This window comes from Chiloscyllium punctatum, chromosome 35 (genome assembly GCF_047496795.1).
Source record: "Chiloscyllium punctatum isolate Juve2018m chromosome 35, sChiPun1.3, whole genome shotgun sequence".
Classification (NCBI taxonomy): domain Eukaryota; kingdom Metazoa; phylum Chordata; class Chondrichthyes; order Orectolobiformes; family Hemiscylliidae; genus Chiloscyllium; species Chiloscyllium punctatum.
This window is the reverse complement of record NC_092773.1, coordinates 5,400,136-5,421,204: the sequence shown is the minus strand read 5'-3', so window position 1 is coordinate 5,421,204 and position 21,069 is coordinate 5,400,136. Positions and strand designations below refer to the sequence as shown.

At 46.0% G+C, this 21,069-nt stretch overlaps 1 protein-coding gene across 7 annotated transcripts in view; it reads left to right on the top strand.

Annotated features, from left to right (window-relative positions):
- Positions 1-20,720, top strand: part of slc39a14 (solute carrier family 39 member 14) — a 42,868-nt gene extending 22,148 nt beyond the window's left edge. For 6 of the 7 annotated variants that reach the window (XM_072553861.1, XM_072553858.1, XM_072553860.1 and 3 more), the window contains 7 exons: positions 4,430-4,616; positions 9,930-10,099; positions 12,919-13,041; positions 14,622-14,825; positions 15,262-15,472; positions 16,413-16,597; positions 17,283-20,720. In XM_072553861.1, the coding sequence (XP_072409962.1) occupies positions 4,430-4,616; positions 9,930-10,099; positions 12,919-13,041; positions 14,622-14,825; positions 15,262-15,472; positions 16,413-16,597; positions 17,283-17,432 (1,230 nt within the window). In that variant the 3' untranslated portion in view covers positions 17,433-20,720. Of the gene's footprint in view, positions 1-4,429; positions 4,617-7,837; positions 8,008-9,929; positions 10,100-12,918; positions 13,042-14,621; positions 14,826-15,261; positions 15,473-16,412; positions 16,598-17,282 lie in introns of all 7 variants that reach the window. The other variant, XM_072553864.1, reaches the window with a different exon arrangement.
- Positions 20,721-21,069: the final 349 nt, after the last annotated feature.

Here is a 21,069-nt window from a genome sequence, read left to right as displayed (position 1 = left end):
TGTGTTTATGGGATGTTACTATATTGGAACAGTTAATGAATAGCTTATTATTTTAAGTTTTAGAGTTATGGTTAAGTCAATTCTTTTATTTTCATTTTGCCTGTATTAGAGTCATAGCGATGTACAGCACAGAAACCGACCCTTCGGTCCAATTCATCCATGCTGACCAAATATCCCAACCCAATCTAGTCCCACCTGCCAGCACCCAACCCATATCTCTCCAAACCCTTCCTATTCATATAACCATCCAGTTGCCTTTAAAATGTTGTAATCGTACGCGCCTCATTGTAACAATAGTGTATGAATAAAGTGTATTTTACTTCAAGCCTAATAATTTGACAAGTCCATTGCGTCCAGAATGCAACGTCTGGCACTTGCTTATAAGGAAAAGGTAAGGTCTCGGCTATCTCGCTGACATGTTTTGAGGAAGTTTGGTCTGGTCCATAATACTGCCCTCTTGAACAGTTCTGATTTTAATGGTCCCACTGTCGGTGAGTGTGCCTTCAGCTGTCAATTTCCCAAATCCCATCAGTCCTTTGAACACCTTCCCTTTTGTTATGCTTCTTTTGAAATGCTTCTTAAAGATTGACCTGTTTAACCATCAGCCCTGATCAGTTAATTGTCTGATTGATCCTTCCTGTCAAGTGCCTTGAGTTGTTTTTAGGATGTGAACCTCATTGAAATAACTCCACAGAGGCCAGTATCCATCACCAAGTCACTCTTTCATTTACCCATGGAGAGTCCTTGATGTTAGGACTGCTCATTCAGACCAGAACCTCTTACACTCCTGGTTAAATCTGTTAGCCATGACTCTCTGATTAGACCAGATTAACCCAATCAGGGAACTCAGATTCTAAGAGTTTCAGCTAGTTGACTGTATTACAGTCACTATAGTCACCATACAAATGGCATGCGTTGTTGAAGTGAAAATCTGATTGCTGCAACTTTATGGTTTTGTTGGGCCATTTTGTGCCCACCATTTTCCTGGCTCTCATTCCCATGGAGACTCAAACCCTGAGCCTTTGATCCTCCAAGACTTGATTTCGTACCACTTCCCACTGACACCTCTGCCACTCTCTCTGCCTCTTTGACTATCCCCTAATCTAGATCATCATGCTCAGTTCATGTACCCTCTCAGCGCTCTCCCAGTCCCTGTGGTTCCCTGAGATACCCTGTTTTGGATTGTTCCCAGACCTTGACAATCACTGAAACAGAGTCTGATTCTGCATTCTAGCTCTTCTTCCGTATTCCCAAAGCTGGATTCTCGGAAATTCACTCCCCATCCATCTGCTCTTCAGTCTGAGAAACCTCAGACTAATGCCCTTGCTTTCATCACAGTTAAACACCCTCCCTGCAATCGCATCCCTACCTATCTCTCCCTGCCTCCTCACTCATGCTATCTTCATACTTCCCTCAGCTGTGAGCAAACATTTGCTTACCATTAATTGCCCCCTTGATCTGTGTGTGTCTCTCACTTGTGCATTTCAGAGGGGCTTTTAAGTGTCAACCCCATTGCTGTGTGTCTGGAGTCACATGTAGGCCAGACCAGGTAAGAGATGAAAGAATCAATGGCAAAGGACATTATTACACCAGGTGGGTTGTTGCTATAATCGCAGATGGCTTTCACAGTCATCATATTCCTTTTGTTTACAGAGAATGGGTCTCTGTCTCTAAATGTATAGGAAGGATGTTATTAAACTGGTAAGGGTGCAAAACAGATTTACAAGGATCTTACTAAGACTGGAAGATTTGAGTAAAAAGGAGAGACTGGAATATTTTTCCCTGGAGTGTCGCAGGCTGAGGGGTGACTTATAGAAATTGATGAAATCACGAGGTGCTTAATCGCCAAGGGTAAGAGAGTCCAAAACAAGAGGGCATAGGTTTAAGGTGACAGGGGAAAGATTGCAAAGGAACCTGATTCATAATTTTTTCATGCAGAGGATGATGCATGTGTGGAATGAGCTGTCAGAGGAAGTGGTGGAGACCGGTCCAATTACAACATTGAAAAGGTATCTGGATGGGTATATGAATAGGAAGAGTTTCGAGGGGCATGAGCAAAGTGCTGGCAAATGGACCAAGTTCAGTTTAGGATACCTGGTCGAAATGGACAAGTTGAACCGGAGGGTCTGTGTCCGTGCTGTATGTGTCTGTGACCTGCCATCTGCAACAAGGCTGAGCTTGAGTGACAAGTTTAGGTGAAGCTCATGGATAGTGACCATGAAAGTATCACTGTTTTAAAAAAAACTCAGCTCATTCACTCATGTCCTTTGGGGAAGGATATCTGCCATTCTTATTTGGTCTAGTCACCATGTCACTCCAGACCCACTGCAATGTGATTGACTCCTAACTGCCATTTGAGTCATAGAGTTTGAAATCAAAACAAATCATAGAACTGTTATGGTTCACCAGCAGGCCATTTGGCCTATCGTGTTACTGTTGGCCCCACTCAATTCAACAGTAATTAGGATATCCAATTGATGCTGACCTTGCCCAGACCTGTGAATGAATTCATAAAAAGACTGACTAGGGTAGTTATTGATTTACTGACAAGTGGTAGGGAAAGCCCTAAATGAGTTTTTTGCTTCAGTATTCACTAGAGAGAAGGACCTTGTTGATCGCGAGAACACCATGGATCAGGTTAATAGGCTTGAACAGATAGATATTAAGAAAGGGGATGTGCTGGAAATTCTGGGAAGTATCAAGATTGATCAGTAATCGGGGCCAGACTGGATATATCAGAGGTTACTACGGGAAACGAGGAATGAGACTGCTGCACATCTGGTGATGATCTTTGCATCCTCACTCTCCATGGGAGTAGTACCGGCTGATTGGAGGGAGATGAATGTTGTTCTTTTGTTCAAGAAAGGGAATAAGGAATCCCTGGGAATTACGTCTGTGGTGAGCAAGGTACTGAAAAGGATTCTAAAAGATAGGATTTATGGCAATTTGGAAAAACATAGTTTGATTAATGATAGTCAGCATGGCTTTGTGAGGGGCAGGTAATCCCTCACAAGCCTCATTGAGTTCTTTGAGGATGTGATGAGACAAGTTAATGAAGGTCGAGCAGTGGATGTGGTGTATGTGGATTTCAGTAAGGCATTTTATAAGGTTCTCCACGGTAGGCTCATTCAGAAAGTTAGGAGGTATGGGATACAGGGAAATGTGGCTGTCTGGATACAGTCTTGGCTGGATGAAAGAAGACAGTGAGTGATAGTGGATGGAAAGTATTCTGCCTGGAGGTCAGTGACCAGTGGTATCCCTCATGGATGTGTTCTTGGGCCTCTGCTCTTTGTAGTTTTTATAAATGACTTGGATGACGAAGTGGAAGGGTGGTTTAGTAAGTTTATCGATGACACAAAGGTCGGTGGTGTTGGAGATAGTGTCGAGGGCTGTTGCAGGCTACAACAAGACATCGACAGGATGCAGATCTGAGCTGAGAAGTGACAGATGGAGTTCAGAGCTGAAAATGTGTTGCTGGAAAAGCGCAGCAGGTCAGGCAGCATCCAAGGAACAGGAGAATCGATGTTTCGGGCATAAGCCCTTCTTCAGATGGAGTTCAACCTGGATAACTGCAAAGTGATTCATTTTGGAAGGTCAAATTTGAATGCTGAATACAGAGTTAAAGGCAGGATTCTTGGCAGTGTGGAGGAACAGCAGGAACTTGGGGTCCATGTACATAGATCCCTCAAAGTTGCCACCCAAGTTGATAGTATTGTTATGAAGGCCTATGGTGTTTTGGCTTTCATTAATAGAGGGATTGAATTTAAGAGCTGCAAGGTTTTGCTGCAGCTTTGTAAAACCCTGGTTAGACTGCACTAAGAATATTGTGTCCAGTTCTGGTCGCCTCATTATGAAAAGAATGTAGATGCTTTAGAGAGGTTGAAGAGTAGATTTACCAGGATGCTGCCTGGATTGGAAGGCCTGTCTTATGAAGAGAGGTTGAATGAGCTCAGGCTTTTCATACTGGAGAGAGGAAGGAAGAGAGGTGACTTGATAGAGGTGTACAAGGTAATGAGAGGCAGAGATAGAGGAGATAGCCAGAGACTTTTCCCCAGGGCAGAAATGGCTGTCAGGAGAGGTCAAGATTTTAAGGTGATTGGAGGAAGGTATAGGGGAGATATCAGAGGTAGAGAGTCGTGGGTGTGTAGAATGCACTGCCAGTGGTGGGAGTAGAGTCACACACATTAGGGACATTCAAGCGACTGCTGGACAAGCACGTGGATGGCAGTAAATTGGCAGTAAAATCAGTGTTTGCTTGATCTTAGATTAAGATAAATGCTGAGCACAAAATCATGGGATGAAGTGCCTGTACTGTGCTGTACTTTTCTATGTTCTGTATTCTAAGATTCTAATCACATATTGCCCAAAAAGTTGGGAACACGTTCAGAGGAACAACAATGACTCTGTGACATTTTCTATCCCCATCCAGTGCTTCTCGTCATCACAGCTTTTTGCAATTCACAATCTCAACAACAAGAGCAGGATAGACAGTGCCACCTTCAAACACATCTGTCCGACGATCCTTCAGCAGCTGGAAAGTGGAGCTTGTGCTGCAGAAAAGCAGGAGAATGAGGAGGATGAGGCTGCTGTGCTCTTAAAGCCCACACCTTCTGAAGGTAAGTGACTTTCAGTCTTCTAAAACCCAGGGCGTGCCTCACTGTCAGAGGGACAGTGCTGAGAGAGTGCTGTACCATCAGTGGGTCAATATCGAGGGAGTGCTGCACCGTCAGTGGGTCAATACTGGGGGAATGCTGCACTGTAGGAAGGTTTGTCCTGAGGAATGTCAGCACTGAGGGACGGCCACAGTGTCAGATTCCCCACGTTTCCAGTGACATAAAGCTGACAGTGTCTTTTCTCCTGTGTCCACATTTCACAAAATCAAGTGTAGATTTGTGCGTGATGGTTTGTGATTCTTAGGCAGGACAGAGAGTAGGTGGAGTGACCGTTTTAATTAAATGTGATGTTAGCACAACAGACAGCAATGGAACGTGTTCAGGACCGTTTCTTCCACCAGGGATGTTAAGGCACCAACTGGAAAGCCGGTTTTATGAGAACAAAAATAGATAATCAGCAAGTGTGGCACCTCCAGACTGTTCGTTTCTCATTTGATCTCCAGCATCAACCCTTTATAAACAGGTTTTACTACACCTGGTTTTGATCAGAGATTGGATTAATTACTCATCTCAGAGTGAAAATGTCCTGCTTGCCATGGATCATAATATGACTGAAATTTACACACAGTTTAAGAGAGAGAAATATGGATCTAAATCTACTAAATTTTCTGATGACATAAGCATAATCAGGAATGTGAGTTACAAAGAAGACGTAAGAAGTCACCAAAGGGATATGGATGAGTTAAGTAAGTGTGCAAAGATTTGGCAATCTGAGAAAGTGTGAAATTGTCCATTTTGGTAGAAAAAATGTTAATGGCGAGAGGTTACACAGCTCTGAGATGAAGAGGGATCTGGGTGTCCGTAAATCACTGAGGGTTATTCTGCTGATACTGCAAGTAATCAGGAAAGTTCATGTGACATTGTTTTATTGTGAGGGGCATTGAATGCAAGAGCAGGGAGATAGTGCTTAAGTTCTACAGGGCATTGATAAGGTTGCATGTGCAATTGTATGTACAGTAATGGTCAGTGGCCTTATGCAAGGATGTTCAAGCGTTGGAAGAAGGTTTTTCAGAATAACACCCAGAAATGCGTGTTTGAGTCATACAGTCATAGAGATGTACAGCACAGAAACGGACCCTTCAAGCCAGTTTGTCCATGCCGACCAGATATCCGAAACTAATCAAGCCCCATTTGCCAGTGTTGAGCCCATATCCCTTTTGACCCTTCCCATAGAGATGCCTTTCAAATACCGTAATTGTACCAGCCTCCACCACTTCCTCTGGCAGTTCATTCCATATATGCACCACCCTTTGCGTGAAAAAGTTGCACCTTAGGCCTCTTGTAAATTTTTCCCCTGTCACCCTAAACCCATGCCCTCTAGTTCTGGACTCCCCCACCGCAGGGAAAACACTTTCTCTATTTACCCTACCCACGTCCCTCATGACCTTATAAACTTTTATAAGGTCACCTGTCAGTCTCCAAAGCTCCAGAGAAAACAGCCCCACCCTATTCAGCTTCCCCCTGTAGCTCAAAATGTAGTTTACTTCGTCTTTCAGAAGGCTTTCAGGAAAGGCTCACATAAGAGATTGGCATATTAAATTTACAAGCAATTAGGGGCAATGTAATAATGTGGATAGTGAATTGGTTCACAGACTGGAAACCAAGAATAGGAATGAACAGGTTTTCTTTGGGTGGCATCAGTGACTAGTGGGTTCCACAGAGTCTAGTGTATGGACTCCAACTATTCACAATAAATATTAATGATTCATATAAAAGAAATAAATGTAATATTTCAAAGTTTGCACCTTAGAGAAGGTGACCAAACAGTGGATGAGGGTAAAGCGGGTTTACCTTTTGAGGAAAGGTTAGATAGGCTAGGCCTGTATCCACTGGAATTAGAGTCAGAGATGATTTAATTGAAACACAAAAGATCCTGAGGGGACTTGATTGATTGGATGTCGAAAGCACTTCGTGAGACAATTAGAATGAGGGCTTGTTGTTTAAAAACAAGGAGGTACCCATTTAAAACAGGGATGCAGAAACATTTTTCTCTGAGAATTGTGCACCGTTGTAATTCCCTTTATCAAAAGAAGAAAGTTACCTCAGAGTACAAGGGGGTCTTGATCGGATGGGCCATTGGCTGAGGAGTGGCAGATGGAGTTTAATTTACATAAATGTGAGGTGCTGCATTTTAGAAAGGCAAACCAGGGCAGGACTGGAGAGTGTTGCTGAACAAAGAGACCTTGGGATGCAAGTTCATAGCTCCTTGCAAGTGGATTCGCAGGTTCATAGGATAGTGAAGATGATGTTCAGTATACTTTCCTGATTGGTCAGAGCATTGAGTATGGGAGTTGGGAGGTCATGTTGTGGCTGTACAGGACATTGGTTCAGTTGCGTGCAATTCTGGTTTCCCTCCTATTGGAAGGATGTTGTGAAATTTGAAAGGATTCAGAAAATATTTAAAAGGATGTTGCTAAGATTGGAGGATTTGAGCTCTACGGAGAAGCTGAACAGGCTGGGCTGTTTTCCCTGGAGCGTCAGAGAGTAAGGTGTGACCTTAGAAAAGTTTATAAAATCATGAGGGGCTTGGATAGGGTAAATAGACAAGTCCTCCCCCCAGGGTGGGGCAGTTAGATGAGCGGGATTAGATTAAGAGTAAGAGGAGAGAAATTTAAACGAGACCTAAGGGGCAGCTTTTTCACGCAGAGTGTGGTGTGTGTATGGAATGAGCTGCCAGAGGAAGTGGTGGAGGCTGGTATAATTACAACATTTACAAGGCATCTGGATGGGTATATGAATAGGAAGGGTTTAGAGGGATATAGGTCAAGTGCTGGCAAATGGGGATTGGATTAGTTTAGGACATCTAGTCGGCATGGATGTGTTGGACTGAAGGATCTCTCTTCAAATTGTGCATCCCTATGACTCTGAAAGGCAGTGGATGCAAAATCTTCACATTTTAAAAAAATTCAGAGGTACATATTTTCTTGATGATGAGCAATATGCAGGAACATGGAGTTGATGTTAAAACAAAACCAGCCGTGATCTTATTGAGTGACGGAGCAGTCGAGAAGGGCTGAATGGCCTACTTTAGTTCCTTGTTTGTATTTGATGTGCTTTGATAGGGTGGATTAGCAATGGGTGTGTTCCTGAGTGAAATGGCAGCTGAACTGGGTTTGAAATATTGTTTAAAATAATGTTTCCACTGATCTGTTTTCTCTGCACAGTGTGGGGCTTTGGTTTTCTCAGTGTATCTGTGGTAAACCTCAGCTCACTGCTTGGAGTCACCATCACCCTGTGCCAGCGAAAGCAGTTTTTCCACAGGTTCCTGATCTTCTTTGTTGCCCTGGCGATTGGCACGTTGTTCTCCACTGCCATTTTCCAGCTCATTCCAGAGGTGCAGTACTTCCTCAACAAGCTCCCCCTCCAATCTGATATGGGGCACATGCTGTTGTTTACTGGGGGATAATCATCCCTGTTGAACTTAGTCTTTCTGTTACTGTTTGCTTCAACACTCTGAGTGGCCCAGTTTCCCATACACTTGTCTTGATGTTAAAACTGACTATGTCACAAGCACTGGTCAAATCTCTCTCTAAATCCTTGGATTCAAAACACATTGTTGCTGTGCCAGCCTCTACCCTTTGACTTCAGTGGGTGTGTTTGACAGTCAAAATGACATGCCCCATAGCACTTGCTCCTTGAGGTCAGATGCACCCCACATTAGACACCATGAGCTGATTCTGGAGTCAGTCAAACTTCACTGAACCTTGTGGGCCAGGTGAGTGAGGTTAAATTTTAGGAATACACCATTTATTTCAGTATACAGTTGGATTCATTCACTCCTCTGGAGCTCAAAGGGAGGAGGTCTCTGTTCAATTTGGTGAGTTCTTGGCATTTGACTGAATCTGCAACATCCAGTCCCTCAGAATGTTGAAGCTGCTCACAGTGGTATCTGCGCTGGCTGTTTCACTGAGTTTCAGTTTAGCTCTGGAACCTCTTTCCCAAGTGTGAACTGGGCACCACTGGCTGCTGAAACCCCCAACAAGGATTATTGCTGGGGTGGGAAAGGTTGGAAAATGTGGCAGACCAGTGCTGGAAACCCCTCACCTGCTGGAAGATCTGGCAGTTTGGCATCGCCAGATCTCAGTCAGGAATTGGAAAAGCTGGGGTCACTCCGGTGCTCCCTCCTTGACAAAACCAGTCCATGTTGGAATATTGTAATCCCTTCCTATTCCCTGTTTCCTCAGAGATTGGAGACATTGTGGCAAAGAGTACAGTCCTCTACATGTTACTCCTCAGATCCCAAGGGGAACCTAGTTAAAGATTCACATTGATATTTTCCATCCTTCTGGGGCCACTTTTCCTTCATTCTGATTGGAATTGCTATTGGCCTTGTTGTCACCATTCTGTCCTGCCCCACCACTTTGGTTTTCATACACAGCTGCCTCAACTTTGCAACCTGAAACCTAGTGACCAGTTGTGTCTCAGTCTGCTGTCATTGCACTGGTCTGATTTCTGGAATAACAGCTCCTTCATCCAGAATGGAGTTGGAAGTTGGAAACACTCCAACTGGGCTTGAGGTAGAGAGTCTCAAACGATTAAATTATGAGGACACATTGCATGAGGATAAACCTGTAATCTATCTGCTAGACAAGAGCTCTAAGATGATGAAAGTCATTGATCAGGTTGATGGAGAGAAGCTCTCTCCTGTGGTGCTGAACGGGATCAGGGTGCATGCAGTACTGATCATGACAATATGACTCCAACTTTGAGCCAGGCTATTCAGGGGTAATGTGCACAAGCACTTCCTCACACAGAGAGTCATGGAAATGTGGAACTTTTAACCCAAGTGCTCAATCAAAGAACAACTGTCAGGTCTGCTAGTGTTTGGTAAGGATGTGAGTTTGAAAAATGAGGTTTCTGTGAGTTGGGGGTCTGTAACAGCAGAGGTGGCTCCATGGTGTAGACAAACTACAGTCCCAGTGAATGTTGGGTTTGCTATAGAGCTTCTTTGTGTCTTATATTCTTGAATGAGGCCAGAGATGACTGTTATTCTAGAAATCACCAGAGACTCTATTATATTCTGTGTCCTTGAAAGTGATCAGATGGATGGTGATATGGTCCAATTGTGGACCTGATTTGATATCAGTTGATGAGTTTAATGTTTTTTGTTTACCTTCCCTCTCCTTCCTTTTGACCTTTTCCTTGCCTCTGGCCTTTCTATTGAATGGTTTCCCCCTGCTTCCTGGTGTGGAACCCTGACCTGGACCTCGACCACGTCCTCTCTCCTATGGGCGGTCGGGACTGTCACTCGGGCAGTCTGGGGCTATGGTTTCTTGTGTGTGACAGTCATATCTCTCTGCTCTCTGATCGGGGCCAGTGTGGTGCCATTCATGAGGAAAACCTTTTACAAGCGACTGCTGCTGTACTTCATTGCCCTGGCGATTGGCACTCTCTACTCTAACGCCCTCTTTCAGCTCATTCCAGAGGTATTGTAATTCACCTTAATTCACAGAGTGTCAGTGGTGCATGGAGAGTTGGCTCGTGTTCGTGTTAGCTGCTGGCCCAGCCCGAGTCTCCTCTTGGAATTCCTTGCTCTTCCCTGAACCAATAGAAAACCCAAAGAAGAACCAAGTGCCCACTGATTGGCTACCCAGCTCCCATAGCCACAAGCCTCCCTGCCAGCTGGCAAGGGCCAAGGGCAGCGGCTCCATATGAACAGCACTGAAACACAGGGAGGGGCCCATCGAAGCTGAACATGCCAACTTTGTTTCACAGAAGGGTCAGAATGTGGAACTCTTACCCTCTCCCCTGGGAGGGGTCAGAATGTGGGTGTCTCTCTGGGGAAGGTTGAGGTCAATATTATATTATAAATTTCAGGAAAAGCTAGTGATGTACACGAGGGAGATGGGAATAAAGGGTTAGTTTGGCCGATTTAAATGAGGATCAGTGTGAGAAGAGAGTGAACAACAGCGGGAACTGGTTGGTGTGAATAGCCTGTTTCTGTCTTTTACATTCTGTCATTTGTAACAAACAGCCAGTGAGGTTCCTTGCTTCAATAATTGTGACAGGGAGTACAAAAGGTAACACTAAGACCTTAAGAAACCACTGGTTAGGCTCAGCTACAGTCCTACTGTAGGCTTTGAAAGATGCACTTTGGGAAAGATAGTGGTGCCTGAACAAGGGTACAGAGACGTTTACTCAGTGAGAGCAGTGATGGACTCTACTTGCATGGACAGTCTGGGGAAGATGGTCTTGGTTTCCTTACAAGTGGAGAAAGTTACTGAAGGCCAAAAAATAAATTTAAATCAACCTGTTGGGACATGTTCTCAAACATCTCTCCAGAATTGGGACTTGAACTCCTGAACCATTACCACTGTACCCTATGACCCCTTTTCAATTCGGATTCCCAGAAATCCCAATCAAACATCTGGCACTGAAGCTTTGAGAGACGAGTGAACCTAAAGCCCTCTCTCCCTGCACACTGATAAAGCTTGGGGCATACCAATATTTAAATTCTTTGTTCCTGATTGTACATTTGTGTTATGTGACACCGGGATTTCACATGAAGCTTCCTCACCTGTGACTGCCAGTGGCTTGGTTTCCCAGATGTGGTTTGAGGTAACATCATCTGGCTGAGGCCAATCAGGTTGTATTTCTTTTGTATTTACATGGAAACATTTTGTTTGTTTTTAATGTGGGATGGGTAGTGAACCTCTGCCCTGTCTAAGTGACTTTGGAAAAGCTTGCTGCAAGGAGATGGGGAGGTCTCTTTCGTCCCATTTCCTGCCCCTGTACTGCAAGCCCACTGTCCCAGAACATGATGGGGCAGTGACATGAGGGACATGGGTTCTCTGCATTGCCCTTCCTGTCATTGAGCCTCTTTTGAGGCTATCCCTCCAGGGCACCAGCAGCACACCTGCAGACCCAGAGGCTGGCACCTTTTTGCTGAGATTCCCAGGACAGTCTGCAGGCCATCATCTGGAGCTGCTGACAAACCCTGAAGCAGCCACAGTGAGGAGACATTGGAGTAAAAATTCAGAGACTCCAGTCACATTCTATAGAGAACTCACCAGACACCTGTTCAGCTCCCACAGGTTTTCATGTTCAGTCAAAGAAATTTAACTTGTCATTTTTTTCCTTCTCCCTCCCACTCCCATCATCTGACAACACACTCCCTCCTTCTGACCCACTAACCATCACTCTGTCTCCCTCTGACCCTTCTTGCGACCCCCCCCCACTTCGTCCTGACCCCCCCCGACCCCCCATCCTGACCCCTCCTCTGACCCCCCATTCTGACACAGAACATAGAACATAGAAAAATACAGCGCAGTACAGGCCCTTCGGCCCTCGATGTTGCGCCAACCGAAGCCTACCTAACCTACACTAGCCCAATAACCTCCATATGCTTGTCCAATGCCCGCTTAAATGACCCTAAAGAGGGAGAGTCCACCACTGCTACTGGCAGAGCATTCCATGAACTCACAACCCGCTGAGTAAAAAATCTACCCCTAACATCTGTCCTATACCTACCACCCCTTAATTTAAAGCTGTGTCCCCGCGTTACAGCTGACTTCATTAACGGAAAAAGGTTCTCACTGTCAACCCTATCTAAACCCCTAATTATCTTGTACACCTCTATCAAATCTCCCCTAAACGTTCTCTTCTCCAATGAGAACAGCCCCAAGTGCCTCAGCCTTTCCTCATACGATCTTCCTACCATGCCAGGCAACATCCAGGTAAACCTCCTCTGCACTCATTCCAATGCCTCCACATCCTTCCTATAACATGGCGACCAAAACTGCACACAATACTCCAGATGAGGCCGCACCAGAGTCTTATACAGAGTCTGACCCCTCCTCCTTCTCCCCCCTCCCCCCCCGCCAACTTCCTCCTACGGTGACTCACGGTGCCCTTTGCACTGTTCATATAGCTCTGTAAAGGACCTGGCACTGATCCTGTTTAATCAACTGGGAAATCACTCCGAATTGCTGGGAATCAAGAGGATTCTCCCCCTCAGGGAGGGGTGAGGGAACGGTGTACGTTTGCCTGTGGGAGGGACAAATACTGTGCTGCTTTTTATTTATTCACAGCATGTGGGCGTCACTGGCTGGACCAACATTTATTCCCCATTCCTAATTGCCCAGAGGCATTTTAAGTCTGACCCATGTTGTTGTGGGTCTGGACTCACATGTAGGCTAGACCAGGTGAAGGTTGCAGTTTCCTTCCCTAAGGGACATTAGTGAACCATACGGTTAGTTGTGATTGTAATGGCTCTTTAACTTGATGATGTGTTCCCCTCACTCAGGCGTTTGGATTTGACCCAAAGGAGGCTGATTATGTGTCGAAATCGGCAGTGGTCTTCGGGGGATTCTATCTCTTTTTCTTCACAGAGAAGATCCTGAAGATGGTGCTGAAACCCAAAGAGAAGGTAAAGCTGCATTTGACCCTGTTGACTGGGCGGGTGCTTGATAAACCTCTGGATTAAATTATCTATATCCTGGGAACAAGTGCTGACTGAACCAGTGGAAATTCATCCTCTGACAAGGAAGCACACTCCCTTCTCTTTTTTTTTTTCTTTTCCTTTTCTCAGGATGAGGATTGGAAATCTTCACAACAGAAAGCAGGAGCCTCTGGATATTGGTGTGCAGCATCAGAGAGACCGATCTCTGCCCCCTCTCCTCTGTCTCCACACCCCATATGGAGGTCTAGGACAGTAAAGGTTCTCTCCCTCTCCATCCTTGCACAACACAGGAGTGGCAGGGAGGAAAGGGGTATTGCTAGGCCTTCAAGGGACTGCAGTCCATGCTAGAATAGAGCACTGAATGACTGAGCATCTGTGATAACTGGAGCATCCTCACTGAACCTTTCCTAATCTTCCAGCCAAAGGCAGAAAAGCTATAGGAGTTATTGAATGGCACCTGATCATTAGGGTTCACCAAGATGATTCTTTTGCTTGTCAGGATGTTGTGTTCTTCATTCTCTTTTCTGGGTTCTCCAGTTCTTTTTAGGAGGCATAGATGATTCATACTCGACCTACAAAGTCTCTTAGTTACAGGTTAAAGACCGCAGCTTCCAGCCACTGGTGAGGGAAAAGAAATTGGCTTTCTTCTTCGATATTTCACTGGAGACAGAGAGGGGGAAGGCACACCGTCTGCCCCTTGCAACAGTCCGAAGGCTTCTGCTGGTATCATTCAAACCCACAAGCTGCTCTGTGACCCAGGAGCCAATCAGAATGTTGTTGTCAAGCTGATGGCATCCACAACTGGTCACAAATCAATCAGCGACCTATTGCCAACCAATCCCCAGTTTGGATACACTTTCCTCCCCTGCCCCCCAGTTGGTGCCAGCCCATCTGTAACCAGCCTCTTGCACTGTTTGAACAAAGAAGCAGGACAGGCACGACTTGCATTTCAGTAACTTGCTTTTAAAAAGTGTGGCAATCCGATCCATAATTCTTGGTTTTGAAAACAATTAATTTTTGTATTTCAGCCCACAGTTAAAAATAAAAAGAAAAGGCATGGTCTTTCTACCCCCACACTCCAGAGACTCCTGTCTGGGAAAAGCAGCACCATCACCAAACATCACTCTCTTCCCCTTTTGCATTGCTGAATCCAATCACAATGTCAGGAGAGGGGTGTGAATGTGGAATTCATAGGGAGTGAGTTCATTATTCTGCTGTTTTTAAGACAAAAGTAGACCAAAAAAAGGGAAAAATGAATAGAAGGACATACTGATGTATTTAGTTGAAGAAGGGTGGTGTTGGGCAAGAGCGACAAGACCTGACAGCAACGTTACAATGTCACTCCAACTGCACATCATTGGTTATAACTAGTACAGCATGGCCAGTGATCAAACATCTGTAATGAGAGCACATGGACACGAACACTGACCTGTTTCACCTTTGTAACTCTGATCTCAGCCAGCAGGAGATATCTGAGGCATGGATGGAGGGTGCTGCGATGTGTGTCATTATTACTGACCACAGCCATTTTGTATTTGTTTGAACAGGGGAAAGATCATCTTAATCACACTCACTACCGAGTTCAGCAATATGCCAGCAGGAGTGATCAAGAGGATGGAGTGATGGAAAAACTCCAGAACGGAGATCTGAGTCACACATTGTCCAGTCACAGTGAAGATGGCGAGCACAGGATTTTGTCTACAGATTCCACAGAGGGAGAGTCAGCAATCACCAGGGCCTTGTCGGTGCAGGTCAGTGGGCAAAGGATCAAGGTGACAGGTCTCCTATGAAACTGACCCCAAGGCCAGGGCAAGTGCCCCCAGGAGGAGAGCAGGGAAGATCTGGGCTATCTGCAGGAGGGCCAGAATCAAACCTGGACCAAATCCAAGTGACTCTCAGCTTTTTGCCTGGTGTTTTAATGTGGGATGTATTTGGGATGGGAAGGAGGAACAATTGGAATGGGATTACACAGCCAGGTGGCTAGAATTGGAATGAAGTGATGGGATTTGATCAGGAGCTGACTGAGATCGAGGTTCAGGATGGGATCAGGAGCTGGCTGAGATTGGGGTCTGGCTGGGACTGGGTGCATGTGGTTTCAGGTCAAGGTGGGGATTGGATTAGGATTGGGGTGTTGGATCATGTGTGGGTGTTTAAAATGTTTTCCGGTTTATCTGTCTCTCTGTCCAGGATCTGCAGCAGACATCTGGAGGGCCCTGTTACTGGCTCAAGGGGAATCGTTACTCTGACATTGCTACTCTGGCCTGGATGATCACACTCAGTGATGGACTGCACAACTTCATCGATGGCCTTGCCATTGGTGCTTCCTTCACTGTCTCTGTCTTCCAGGGAATCAGTACCTCAGTGGCTATCCTCTGTGAAGAATTTCCTCACGAGCTTGGTACGTACCCCTCCTTTTCCCCCACCTCTATCGAAGCTCAGGGTGGAGATTGGGCAGCACTGGAAGAGTCTTGATTCACTCCTGGGCCAAGGGAAGGTGGGGGGCTTCGCCAGTCTCTGGTTCCAGTTTGGGATATCTGCCTGAGGAACCATGATGGCAGTGCTGTGGGTCAAGGTGGGGTGTGGACAGGGTCCTGTGTAGCTCATCCCTTCCATTCAGACTCACAACAGCAAATTGCTGCATTGAACACACGCCTGACCATCTCAGAGTGAAAACTCACCTGAACCATGCTGAACGTTCTGCTTCTGTTACAACGATGGAAATCAACTAGGAGAAAGTGAGCACTGCAGATGCTGGAGATCAGAGTCGAGAGTGTGGTGCTGGAAAAGCACAGCAGGTCAGGCAGCATTCGAAGAGCAGGAGAATCGATGTGATGGGCATAAGCCCTTCAGGATGAAGAAGGATGGAACAATGATGGACATCTCAAACACAGTTCGTCGCTGGGTCACAGGAATTCCTGAAGGGACTTAAATTTTGGGAAGAAGTGGAGGGCGAGAGGAAGTTAAGCAATGGGAAATTCTCGAGCGCGCAGGTCCAGGCAGTTGAAGGCACATCTCCTGATGGTGCAGCACTGGGTTTTGGGAGATTGCTGAGAAGGCATGTAGGAGTGGTGGAGAGAGGGTTGAGAGGCTGGTAGAGGTTATGGATATCCAGAAGGGAAATTCTATGGCGTCAGTCAGAAGTGGAGGTGCTGTTTGACTGAGAGCCAAATGAAGTCACCCTCCCACCCAGTCCTGCCCTCCCCAGTAATGACCTCCACTCTTTCCCTGAGCATTGTAAAGCTGTGGGTAAGCTGCTGATTGTTGCTGATATGTCTGTCTGTCTCTCTCTCTCTCTGTCCTCCCTGCTCACCACCCCCATCCCCCGACACCCAATGCAGGTGACTTTGTGATTCTGCTCAATGCTGGCATGAGCCTCCAACAAGCTCTCTTCTTTAACTTCCTGTCAGCCTGCTGTTGCTACCTTGGCCTGGTCTTCGGCATCCTTGCTGGCAGCCACTTCTCTGCTAACTGGATCTTTGCTCTGGCTGGTGGGATGTTTCTCTACATCGCACTGGCAGACATGGTGAGTCAAGGCCTTCATTGTGATGGTGGTTTCGGGGCAAGGGCAAGAACATGTCTGGGCTGGGGGTGGAGTCACTTGTCGGCCATACCAGGCACATTTCCTGATCAGAGGGCATGAAGGAAGCAGAGGGGAGTTCATCCCGTGGGTTAATCATCTCCAAGTTTGAGACAAGCTTCAAACTTTAGAGTGTACTGAGGTGGGCTTTGAACTCATTCCTCCAGACCATTCATCCAGACACTAAGTGCAAGGCAGTCCTCACAGTGTGAGATATGGGATGGAGAGTGAGGAGAGGGCATGTGTACGGAGTCAGGATTCTCTCCTAGAGTCACTAATTGAAGCTGGGGCTAGGTCAACATATCAGAACTGGTCACATCAGTGGCTGAGCCAAGGCTGGAAACGGGATGTAGGAAGAGGGGGATACAATGGATTGGGGAGAAACACTGACAGACATAGCCTGGTCAGGCTGAAGGCCCTGTTTCCATGTAATAGTTACTGAATGTGTGGCTCTACAGCATCATTCGACCCGGGATTACTGAGAGAGGCCAGCGGCTCCATGAGTGTGTTTGTCATTGCCTCTACATGGTGGATTGTGGTGCGTATGGGGAAACCTCACTCCTTCAGAGGAGTTCAGCGAGTTTATCCTGTGTTCTGTGACTTGCCTATCTCACTCTGTCTTCCTCCACAGTTCCCAGAGATGAATGAGGTGAGCAAAGGAGAGGATGGGGAGGAGTCGACCTCACTGTTGGTGTTTGCAATCCAAAACGCTGGCCTGCTCACTGGATTTACCATCATGTTGCTGCTCACCATGTACTCGGGCTCAATCCAAATTGGTTAGGTCTTGGCCGACCCTGGGACATGATGGACACCTAAAGCCATGGCAGCTTGGAGGGGAGGCAGGAAACTTTCTCAGCACAGACACCATCACAAACCAAGGGGCTGCTTAATAGCTGGCCAAGGTTTTGATTACCACAACAAAGGGAGCCTCTCTTTTGAAAACCTGCTCTTTGCAAAAGGTAATCTCCTCAGGCTCATTAGCAACAAATTCATTCCAGTTCACTCAGTCCAAGAACTTGCTGCCCTGTAGGGTTTAGGAGACCACATTTTCCCCTCAAGTGTTAAATGGCATTGTCTCAATTGGCCATCAGTCTTATGCCTTCCTGGTCAAGATGAGTTAACAAAAATGATCTCCACATGGAAAAAGCACAGTGAAGATGATGGGAGAGGGAATTAACTTGCTGCTAGACTTGACCACAGGCCCCTCATCAGAGCTGGGCGTCCTATTCAGAACAATACGTCACATTTTAACCAAGCTTATCTTGTCGCTCTAGGATCTCTAACAATACCAGTCAGACAATGTCTAGTCAGAGAGGACACTTGGGTCACGCAACAAGGAAATCGCAGCTTCTCACAGTCAGATCATCAGAGCCACAGGAGAACCCAGGACAAGCCCAGTTTTCATTCCCATACATCTCTTCCTCTTGATCCTCATGATCCTTTGACAATCATGGTATTGGTTCAACTGGTATTTCTGAGGGAAGGTCTGCCATGTCTCCTATCCTTTTGCACACAGGTAGAGAGGGATGGTGTTTGATTGGAGACCAGAAGTCTTAAGTGTAGCTGAAAAAGAGATCTGCAGCCAAAACTTTTCATCTTGCATTCATCAGGATAGAATGTTGAATTTTCATGGGAACAAGAAGCTCCACTCTGAGAAGTTGGTATTGGTTTGTTGGCAAGTGGATGCTGATTGGTAAAGGTGTTGTCATAGGGATTGGGGAACAGGTAACTACTGAACTTTTCTTCACATGAAAAGGTTGTAATTCCTGCACGTGTTCTTCCAGCTGGTGAAATTCAGAGTCCTGCTTATGAACATCAGGAAGTAAACCTCAGTGCTAGCCCGATTGGCAACCTTGAGTTGGTGACAACAGTCATTCTTGGCACACATTGAATTGTTCAGCAAGCCCTGACCCAGCATGATGTTGGACATCTGATATTGGACACGACATTGAGTTCTGCAAAAGCTCAGGCACAATTGTTCCCGCTGCATTCCCTGTGGAAACACCTTCACCAACCACTCTCCAGCCATTCCTTGTGCAGTGTAAATTGTTGTTCCCTTTCCAATTGGCATTCTTGCTGTGTCCTGACAGATACAAGGCAAGAAGCTTTCCCAGCACATCTCATTCTCACAATACTCAAGTTGTGAACCACTCAGAGACCGCCAAATATTGTTTTGGTGGGTCAGTGAGGGGACTTAGGGAGGAGTGAACTGAGGCCTCTTTCCATATGCCCGCTCTTGTTTCTCATTCGATTTGTGGAGGTTGGGGTCCCAGCCCTGGACTCAGCACCTCCACAGTCTGTTTTTTTCCAAAGAGATACTACCAGCTCTGCATATGTGGAGCTTGTTAAAATCTTCTTGCGCGCATTCTCGCTCTCGCTGTTACTCTTGCTTCCTGCCCACCCCCTCCCACAGCCACACACCAGCATGAACTGGTCAATGGACTGTCCAAAGACCAAGAGGAGTCATTGTCCCAGGAATGAGCAGATGGTGCACTGAGGTGAGCCCTTGCCCCTGAACTGAGTGACAGTGGAGGGGAAGAGGAGGCTGTTGTTGAACAGAATCCTGTTCTTCTTTGAACACACCTCCTTTGAAAACCCTGTGTCCATCTTTCTAAAGCTGCCCAGGAAACTTGCTCACACTTTGCGCCTCAGGTAGGTGCGCCCTTGTTACCACTGGTAACCAGATGTAATTACAGTGTTATAATTGCAGACAGAGTTCTCCAAAAGCTGGAATAATTTCTAATGAAGTGAAAACTTTCAGGTTAATTCCAAGCACAGTCTGATCCCAGACCTGACTCCCTCCTCCAGATCCTGACCTCACTCATCTCAAAGCCTGATGTCAAACTTCTTTAATAAAGGTGGTGAAATGAGAGAGGAAAATTGCTGTAGCTTTTCGGCAGACTCATTCTCCTAACGGGGTGATGGAGTGGAGCAAGGGCTCTTCCTGATTCAAACCTGTCCTGAGATGTCCCGTCAACTGTAATGTTGTTCTGATTACCACTAGCTCAACAGTAGCACCTTTCTCTTCCCTAATTGTCTGAATTTCAAACAATGATACTGAAGTGGAATCATCAGGATATCAGTGTTTCCCTCCCCCCCCCGCCGAATGTGTTGTATCCAGTCAGGAGGTATAATCGCAGTGTGCTCAAAACAGACAGTGGGACCATCCGGAGGCTGGGATGAAAGGTAATGGGTGACCAAAGGACTTGATGTTGCGTCGCAATGAACCATTCGATAAGGTCAGCCTGCTCAAAATGAAAATATGTCTGGCCCTGTGTTCTCCTCCTCACTTTGTATAGGAGCCGTTTTATGTAATCTGAAAATGTCTGAGCTTAATGACACACAACTGTACAACCTCGCAATGAGAATGAAACCAAATACCCAGGTCTAACCATGCTGTTCAGGCAGAACCAATGCAGATTGCTGCTTGTGTGCTCTTTTCCTGTCAGATCAGCAGGATTACTCTTGGAGCATGTAGAAAACTGTTTTCAAATAGAACATTATCTCTTTGCTCAAGTCGCTATAATGGAGAGTGTGGGATTCAAAACCAGCTCATCATCGTAGAATGTATTCTGTCTTCGGTATTTTGATGGCACCCCTTCCTGAGAAAGATACCTTGAGACAGGGAAATAATTGCACCTTGCACCAGTCTGGAAGTGGGAAAGGAGGTGTCATGAACACCCAGGATATTTATCCCTCGACACCCTGAGGGGTGGTCAGTCAGGAAAGCTGCTGGACTGGGTTATGACAGTTCAGGAGGTCGCATTCTCATGGAGATGTGCAGATTGACAGATAGCAGCAGGATCCTCTGGCCATTCTGGAAGGGCCCCTGGATTGAAAGGGTCTTTGCCGGATCGAAGGCCCTGTCACAGATGGGGGGAACATGTTCTGGGATCTGGCAACAGAGATGATGTCACATGATGTACAGCGCGTTCCCAGCAACTCAATACCAAAATGATAGGCTCACTTTACTGACCATGGAACAGCTTGTAAATTATTCACTGTACTGTACACTCAGGACTTGGAGGTTTGAAATAAACTGAGTCGATTGGTTGACTTGAAATCAAAATTGAGCAGTGGCCATTTGGCCCATCTTGACTTCTTGCTGTTTGAAAGACTGGTCTAATTTATCCCTTTCCACTATTATGTTGCTGTTGTCCTGTAATTTCTGTCTTATTAAATAGTGATCCAGTTCCCTTGTTGTGGAAGTGTCCAAAGGATCCAGTGACATCCTCCTCAGATTTTAACAAAGCTGCATTCTGGTTTCCTTGTCAACGTTTGACTAGATATTTCATTTGTGCCAAAAATCAGGACAAGAAGAAACACTGACACTCGTGGGCTGTATGGTGACTCAGTGCTTCGTACTGCTCCTTCAGCGCCAGGGACCCGGATTCATTTACAACCTCAGGCAGCTATCT